At 35.6% G+C, this 8944-nt stretch overlaps 1 protein-coding gene across 2 annotated transcripts; it reads left to right on the top strand.

Moving 5' to 3' along the window:
• Positions 1 to 3519: 3519 nt before the first annotated feature.
• LOC104600945 (heterogeneous nuclear ribonucleoprotein 1) lies at positions 3520 to 7238 on the top strand. 2 transcript variants are annotated; one of them, XR_735800.3, is made up of 3 exons: positions 3520 to 3792; positions 4924 to 6214; positions 6738 to 7238. XR_735800.3 is itself a non-coding variant. In XM_010264115.3 (2 exons), the coding sequence occupies exons 1-2, from the start codon at positions 3571 to 3573 to the stop codon at positions 6085 to 6087; spliced, it is 1386 nt and encodes a 461-aa protein (XP_010262417.1). In that variant the 5' UTR covers positions 3520 to 3570; the 3' UTR covers positions 6088 to 6458. The 2 variants fall into 2 exon arrangements, 1 of the variants encoding a protein (XP_010262417.1); XM_010264115.3 differs by lacking the exon at positions 6738 to 7238 and having other exon boundaries at positions 4924 to 6458.
• The last annotated feature ends 1706 nt before the right edge of the window (positions 7239 to 8944 follow it).

Here is an 8944-nt window from a genome sequence, read left to right as displayed (position 1 = left end):
ACTTGAGGTCACTCCATTGTTTACTCTTCGAGTAAAAGTCATTTATATGTATAAAATGCACCTAAATCTAAAACCATACAAGCATGACCTATGTAGCAAACCTCATTGAGAGGGCTCATACTTTTGAGTCAAAGTCCTATCGTGTCCTCTTTCTAGATTTGTCAGATTATAAATATGAAATGACTAAAATAATCATGATATTTCTTGAAAATTGAAACCATAGTTTAAAATTTTGATCGATACAACCGATACAGGGTGTATCGTATCTTGTCTTTGAAAAACAATTATGGGATACATATGGAAATCGGGCGTCTTGTCTTTTTTCATGTATATCAGACCATATCGGGGGTGTATCAAGGCATATTGAGGGCGTATCGGTAGGGTATCGACGAAAAAGATATGGCAAAAAACTGAATATGTTTTAGATCTATGGATTTATCTATCATATCCATAGAGCAATTAAAATTTCTTCTTTAATATTTTTTTTTGATTTTTTTATATTTTTAGAATTCAAAAATAAACAATAATTAATTATATTTAATCATTTGATCACAACAATTGAATATATTATAATTATATGGATGATTTATCATATCTACAGACCAATTGAAATTTCTTCTTTAATAATTTTTTTTATTTTTATAATTTTAGAATTAAAAAATAAATAAATAATTATTTTATCATTTGATCACAATGATTGAATATATTATAATTCTATGGATCATCTATCATATCCATAAAGCAATTAAAAATTCTTCTTTAATAACTATTTTTTGAATATATTATATAATGTTTATTTATTTTTTATAATTTTAGGAAATCAATAATAAATAAAAATTATTTAAATAATAAATAATTATTAATTATATTTTCACTTAAAAGTTATGCCAATGCATATTTTTTGGGTTTTCTCATTCCATAAAACATTAAAAATTAAGAATTATGATTTATAAATTATAGTTAAGTATGGGATTTTTAATGAATTTATAATTAACTACAATATATTTCTTCATAAAACCATTAAATATATATATTAATTTAATGTATATACACCTTATGATGTCTTATATTTAGTGTTATTAATGCATTTTTATGATTTATTAAATTATTTATAGTGTTTCCAAGTGTATCCTAATTTTTCTCCGATACGCATGCATATCCAAGGCGTATTCGGATACGCCTCTTAAAATTGCCTTTCCGATACACTTGGCATTTCCAATACTTTGAACCTTGATTGAAACTAACTATCTTTAAGTTTTAAACTCGAACCATATTAATCTTCTTACCGAGATACTCCATATTCAAATCTTCACAGGCAAGTGACATTCTTGAGAACACAAAGGCCACTTTGGCCAAGAGAAGATCATAACTTAGAGAGATCTCAAGTTCTCTTTCTAGAGTTGTTAGATTATAAATATGAAATGACAAAAATCATCATGATATTTCTTGAAAATTGAAACTAGCCATCTCTAAGTGACGTTCTTGAGAGCACAAAGGTCACTTTGACCAAGAGAAGTAGAACCTAGAGAGATCTCAACTCAATCATTGCCAAACTCAACTAGCACACGTAGGGATGGCAATGGGATAGGTTAGGGGAGGGTTTTGTAAATTCTAGACCTTACCCGCCTCCTTAAACATCCCAACTCATACCCACCCTAAAACTTGTGGCAAGTTAGATTTTGAGAATCTAAACCCTCCCTACACATGAAAATGCAATACCCTCCCCAACCCTACTTTCCCCGCATTCAAAGGTAGGGCAGGTTGGGTTCAAAACCCACATCTAATTTCCTATTATTTTACTTATCCAAGCCTGCCCAAGTTGCAATGCTAGTTTTTTTTTTTCAATGTTTTTTAAAACCAACCCAGAACCAGATCCGTTCTGGCCACCAATTTTTAGGTCGATGGTTTTGACCGTTCGGTTTTGACAAATGGCCCATTTTGACAAAAATTTTAAAAAATAAAAAAAATAATTAAAATAAAAAATGACCAAAATCGTTGAACGAGTCGACAGTTCGACTGCTCGGGTCAACGGGTTGTTGACCAATTCAACGGTTTTTGGTCCGGGACCAGGTTTGGGGTAAAACGAAACCAATTGCTTGGACTCCCAGCCCGAATGGTCCGACCGTCCTAGTCAATGGTAGTCCATAAACATTGGTTTTTTTAGTTCATATCCTTGAACACTCATTTTTTAACTATTCACTTCAATTTTCCAAGTTAAGAAAAAAAATGAAAAACATATACATGAATCATTTTCCATGGACCATCATTTTCTAGGAATTCATTTGTTTCCCATATGAAAGAAAAACAATGATAAAATGGGTTGCAAATAGACTTGTTCATGGGTTGGGCTTTGTCTTTTAATAGAACACATTTAGGCTTGAGCCTAAAACGACTTGACCATCGGACCTACATCTTGAGCCCGAGTCTGGATCTCATATAAAATAATATTTTATTTATATTAAAAGACCTCAAAGCCTAAAATAATAAAATATCTCACTCAAGCCTGAACTTGGCCTGAAAAAGTCAAGTTTGATGTTTTGGGCCCAAGCTTGAGCCCACATGCCTAAATTCATGTCCAAACTTAACTTAGAACGGGCTGGGCCGTGAGGCTACTTGGCCCATGAAGAAGTCTAGTTGCAAGGAATACGAGGTGACTTGATAAATTTTATTATTTAGTATCATTTTTGCCATATAAGCTGAATTTTGAAAATCGACTTTGAGTTAGTTTGTTAATGATTCTGAAGGGCTGATTATTTTTATATTAGAGTTATTATTCAATGCCATGTTGGATGCCGTATCATCCTAAAAGATCGGAATTAGTTAGAAATGGGGAAATCACCAAAAAAGGTGATCCCTAAAAATGGCTGATTTCAAGAATCGATTTTTGACGATTTCCTAAAAATTACAAAAATCGGCCAATCAAACAAAAATTTCAATGCTGATTCCTCCTCTAATACTAACGTGGATTTGACAAAGAGACCCAACACAATTTCAAATCAAAACTCCATATTAAATCAGGAGCGTTAAATTTGTACCATGGCTCCACCCAAGTATGCAGTTGATTCTCTTACTATATGACACGTGGCAAGTTCAAAGTATTGTTGCATGCTGCTCTGGTCCTTCTAACTAAAGAAACAAAAGAAGTACGTATAGATGGACTAGAGACGTTAACAGGCTTAGCTCAAGGGACACGGTCATTCAAATCAAGAGTCAATACCATAAACGACGAACTTGACCCACAGCGCTACAGAATCAAACCCTAGATGATTAAATCAGGAACATCAATTCAATCAGCCACCTTAAATAAATCTCAACCATCCAATCCAAACCATCCTATCCGTTGGAGCATATATCCTGGTGAGCTTTTCTTTATTCCCTCTCCACAGCGGAAGAGGGAGTAGATATTCCACCTTTGCGCCAAAGGCGCCGTCTTAGGCACAAACCCCTTCCCTCCCCGATTTCTTCTCTCCTAGATAGAGAGAGAGAACAGACAGACAGAGGGAGAGAAAGAGAGAGAGAAAATCAGTAGAGAAGAGAAATAGAGTAGGAGAGAAGCAGAGTCAGAGTAGGATGGATTCGGATCAAGGGAAGCTGTTCGTTGGCGGGATATCATGGGATACATCTGAAGAGAAGCTTAAGGAATATTTTGGTAACTATGGCGAGGTTGTGCAGACTGTGATCATGCGTGACAAGGTCACTGGAAGGCCGAGAGGTTTTGGGTTTGTCGTGTTTGCAGATCCTTCCATTCTCGATAGGGTTCTTCAGGATAAGCACACCATCGACGGAAGAACGGTAAGACCAGATCGATGCTTTAGATGGGGTTGCTTGTTCGGTTGTTCCGTTTATTTATTTTTCTGTTTTTACATATGCTTTGTTGATGGGTACTTAGACTTTTTTATGGCTATGTTTCGTTTGATGGGAACTTAGATTTTTTTATGGCTATGTTTTGTTTGATGGGAACTGATGGACCTATGTAATCTTTGCAATTGTTCTCATTTGTTTTGGACTCTGGGTTTTTAGTATTTTGTTTCATCTTTCGATGTTTTTTTCGTCAGTTTTCCTTTATTATTGACATTAAATTGTTTTTTATGACGTTTTTAGTTCTTTGCATTTTGATTTCCTCCTTTTTTTTTTCCTTTTTCTTTGTGGGTTGTTATGGAAATGGATGCTTAGGGTTAATTGTAAATTTTCGTTTCTCCCCTTTTATTGTCAGCATAATTTGCCTTCATGTTCATAACATTTTAGATATTAGGGTTTTCGTTTATATTCCTGCTTTTATTTGTTTGGGGCTAAGTATTGATTCATTATCTTCTTACCTTGATCATTGTATTTATTTGTTTATTTTGTAATTTGCCCAAGTTTGCATGATTGGATGTTTCCATCATATATATGTCGATTTGTCTTTCTGTCATCATTTAGATTCATTTCAGTCTTGTTCATTGATAATGCTTATTACTGGTGGTAACAGTTTATGATGCCCTTCAAAATTAATCTACATGCTTTCTGTTTTTTGTATTGTACGCTTCTTAAATAACAAGAACTTCCTTTTGATGTTGGGATAATGTTATTGTTCTCTTAAATAGGTCTTTCTTCTCCGGATTTTTTAGTTCTTCTATATCTTATTATCATAAAATTACTTGCTCTGTGATTGGTTATATTTGAAGCATGGAAAACTTGCCCTATTGGTTATTTTCCTGATATTTGCAGCATTTTTCTTTAAAAGGTCTTTGACATGTATGGCGTATGTGAACTGGTATAAATATTAGACTTGTATGTATACAATTCTTTCATGCCTCAAAATTATTCTTTTGAAGTTTTGTGAGGCATTTTATAGCAGGGATATATGTCTTGGTTTTTGTTCATCTGCTTTCTGCTGTCTATATGTTTTTCTTCTTCAGTATAACCCCTGCTTTGGTAATTCAGGTGGAAGCTAAAAGGGCTTTATCAAGAGAGGAACAGCAGACTTCTAGATCGGGAAACCCTAATGCAGGCAGAAACCTTGGAGGTGCAGGAAATATTAAGACCAAGAAGATTTTTGTAGGAGGATTGCCTCCCACTTTGACAGAAGAAGGATTCCGTCAGTATTTTGAAACCTATGGTCATGTAACTGATGTAGTAGTTATGTATGACCAGACTACCCAGCGTCCTCGTGGATTTGGATTCATCTCCTTTGATACTGAAGAAGCAGTTGATAGAGTCCTACACAAGACTTTCCATGAATTGAATGGTAAACTTGTGGAGGTCAAACGTGCTCTTCCAAAAGAAGCAAACCCTGGAAGTGGTGGCCGTCAAATGGGAGGTGGGAGTTATCAGGGATATGGTGGTTCAGGTGGCAATGCAAATACATATGATAGTCGGGTGGATGCTGCCAGGTACATGCCACCTCAAACTGCTGGAGGTGGTTTTCCAGCTTATGGTTCTTCTGGCTATGGTGCACCTGGTTATGGTTATGGTGCAGCTAGTAATGGTGTTGGCTATGGTGGCTATGGCGTTGGTGGCTATGGTAGTGCCAATGCTGGATACAGTGGGCCTGCTGGGGCCTATGCGAACCCTAATGCTCCAAATGCTGGGTATGTAAGTGGTCCTGGTGCCCCTAGAAGCCCATGGAACAGTCAAGCTCCTACTGGATATGGTTCTGCAGGTTATGGTGCAAATGCAGGTTATGGGTCTGCTGCTCATTGGAATTCTCCCAGTGGTGCTGCTGGTGCTGGTAATGCTGTTTCTGCTCCAACAGGTCAGTCCCCGAGTGGGGCTGCCAATTATGGGAATCATGGTTATGGGTATGGTGGTTATGGTGGGGGTGATGGATCTTATGGTAATCCAAGCAGCTATGGTGCTGTTGGAGGGCGTGCTGGCAGTGCCCCAAATAGCAATTCTGGTGCTGGAGAGCAACAGGGAGCAGGTGGTGGCTACATGGGAAGTGGCTATGGTGATGCTAATGGGTATCCAAATGCAGTCTGGAGATCTGATGCTTCACAAGCTGGGAGTTATGGGACTGCCCATGCAAATGGACCTCCATCTGGACAGGTGGGATATGGTGGTGGGTATGGTGGTGGTGCTCAATCCAGGCAGGCACAACAGCAGTAATCCAGATATTCCAACTTATTCATTCTTGTTTCACGGGAACCCTCCCATGCATGCAATGCAGTCGTCACTTTCGCATTTCACACAAGGAGGGATGGCTCTTACAGGATGACGGCAGATTTTGGGACTGGTTGGATTGCTCGATTCCCAGTAGCTTGCAGTAGTCTATATTTTGCTAGCATATAATTAGTAATTCTGAGGAGTAGTAGATACCTCATAGCATTTTCTTTCAAGTTGTAGTGTTATATTCAGTGTGCTTAGTGCTGTTTCTGGTAGCTGATATGGAGCTTTTTTATTCTCTCTAGTGGTACAACTAGAGTATATCATATACTACACTTGTTACTTTTGTGGCAATGGATGATACTTAGCATCTAGTATTTCGTTTATAATGTAGCATTAGCATTAATCTCAGGTAGTTGACTAGGAATTTGATGGTGCTAGAATCTCATGCTTGCAGTGCTTTGTTTGCTGGTATACTTTTTATGGTTTGGTAGATAGAGAGTAGAGATAGAGAAGATTCTTGCTATAAGGTGGAGCTCTAGCTCACTTGGGTTGATCAGTTCGTAATGGCTAGCAATAATGGTAGGTAGTGGTAGTTGAGATATTTGACCTGGCATAATCATTTTCCTCCTGTATTTGCCCTTGTTGTACAGGAGGAGAGAGATGCCCGTGTACTTCGTAAGTTGGAATCAGAATGCTACCCTCGTGGGTTCTCCCAAAGGTTTTTAACAGGGTGTGTGGCGTGGAAAGGCAGGTAACGTGGTCTTGCTCGATTGACCCGATGCATTCAAGTGAAGTGAGGCAGGGGAGGGCCATTGTGTTGAGGCCAACATCACTGTTGAACTTTCCGGAGATGAAAACCCCTAATCTTTGTTGCAGGTTGTGATCCCACCAGAGTTCTCAGTTTGAACAACCTGGGTATGTTGATTTAACAGGCAGCCTTACATTTCCTTGCCCATTGTTTGAGTTGAGAGGCCTTGATTTTCTTCTTTGAAATGTTTTCCTTCTAAAAACACCTCAAAATCTGAACTGATGGCTTTCAGTAAATTTATAAGGTGTTGTTTAGGGGGTGATGGTTCCATAAGTTCAACTCTAGATAGATAGCTACAGCTTGTTGGTTTCAAACGGTAAATGAAAGACCGCCTTGTTTCAAAGTTCTTTCTTTGGAGGAGTAATTCAAACTTTAATTTACAGTTCAAATCTAAACCTAGACCTGACTTTGGGTTCATGTGAAGGTTTGGTATTTCTAAAATTGTTAAGCCCTAAAGCATATATATATGGATTTGAATTTGAACTGAATGAGTTTGCTGGGCGCTTGCTGCTCTGTTCTCCCTTTGCACGGAACTAGGTTTAAAGTATAAGTATATCGTGTAACGTTTCTCTAAAGATAGCATAATGGATAATGGTTCGTGACAAGGTAATTAATCTGAAATTATTGATTATTAATCATAAAAATATATAATTAATCTAAAACATGATCCAATATGAAACTATTGTATTTTATTTATTTACAAAAGCAAATACTTTCACTTTCATTATTTATACTTTATAAATTAAGGAAAAATAAGTCATTTAATTTTAAATTTGTCAAGTAATAGTTTCACTTTTATAAATGCTAGATATGCTATTATTAATTGTAAGTTATAATATTAATCAACAATTTATAGAAATATACAAAATAGGGTTGTTCATCAAAAATTGAAAAAACTGAAAAACCAAAATACTTGAATACTAAAATTATATCCTATGAGATTTCACCTAAATACTAAAACACCTCCTAAACCTCCTTTGTCACAATAGGAATACATTAGTGGGGTACACGTGAGATGCATAGGCTTTGTTAAAAGAACTTGTGGCGAAGTATATTGGTAGGGGATCTTTCACCCTCCCTCCCCCCAACACACGCACACAAAAAAAAATATTGTTACTTATATGGTCATTAAGGTAAAATAGGGTAAAAAATGTAAAAAAAAAAATCTTGAACTAGAATGTAAATGTTCACTCTAATGTTTGTCCAAACTCCCAAAATAGAAAAAGAAAATAACATGTTTATTTTTTCTTTAAAAAATCTATGATAGACCCAAATCTTGTCATGCCATTTTCCTCTAAACCCTACCTCTTTTAAATTCTATCTCATTTTCTTTTTTAACTTGATCCCCACCAAAAAAATAAAAAAGAAAATTCCTGGCCCCACCCCTAGATAGGCCTAACCTGAGCCTGACCCAACTTAACAAAAACTTTTGCATTGATTGGGTTTGAGTTTTCGAACTTCAAGTTTGGTGTAGGCCAAAAAACTCGAGCCTAACCAAAATTCAGGTTGGGCTTGGGTTGAGACCTCTGGATTACTTTATTTTTATTATATATATATATATATTTAACAATATTTAACATTATTAATTAATTTAATTAACAGTAGTAACTATAAATATTAATAGTAGTAACAGTGTTAATTAATTACTTGATGGTAGTAAATGATTTATTAATGTAATTATTTAACAGTAAACACTTAATACTATTAATTTAATGAACAGTAATTAACAATATTTATTAATACTATACTTAATTAATTAATACTGTATTTAATTAACGTTATTAAATAATTAATTAACAATGTTAAATTAATACGGTATTAATTATTTAGCAATATTAATAGTATTAACAGTGTTAAGTTAATTATTACTATAACAGTAATTAATTGGTCGGTCCATTTGTAATTACTTATTCAACCTTCTGTTGAGTCGGTCAATTATTAACGTTGTTAATGTGCCGGTCCATTTGTAGGATTTAACAAACCTGATCCATACCCGAATCGAGTTGTCTTCTTCACTCGATTAACGTCTACAGTATTCGCTCGGTATAG

The sequence above is a fragment of the Nelumbo nucifera genome, chromosome 3, assembly GCF_055504915.1.
Source record: "Nelumbo nucifera cultivar China Antique chromosome 3, China Antique-T2T, whole genome shotgun sequence".
In the NCBI taxonomy this organism is placed as follows: domain Eukaryota; kingdom Viridiplantae; phylum Streptophyta; class Magnoliopsida; order Proteales; family Nelumbonaceae; genus Nelumbo; species Nelumbo nucifera.
This window is presented reverse-complemented; position numbering and strand designations above follow the sequence as displayed.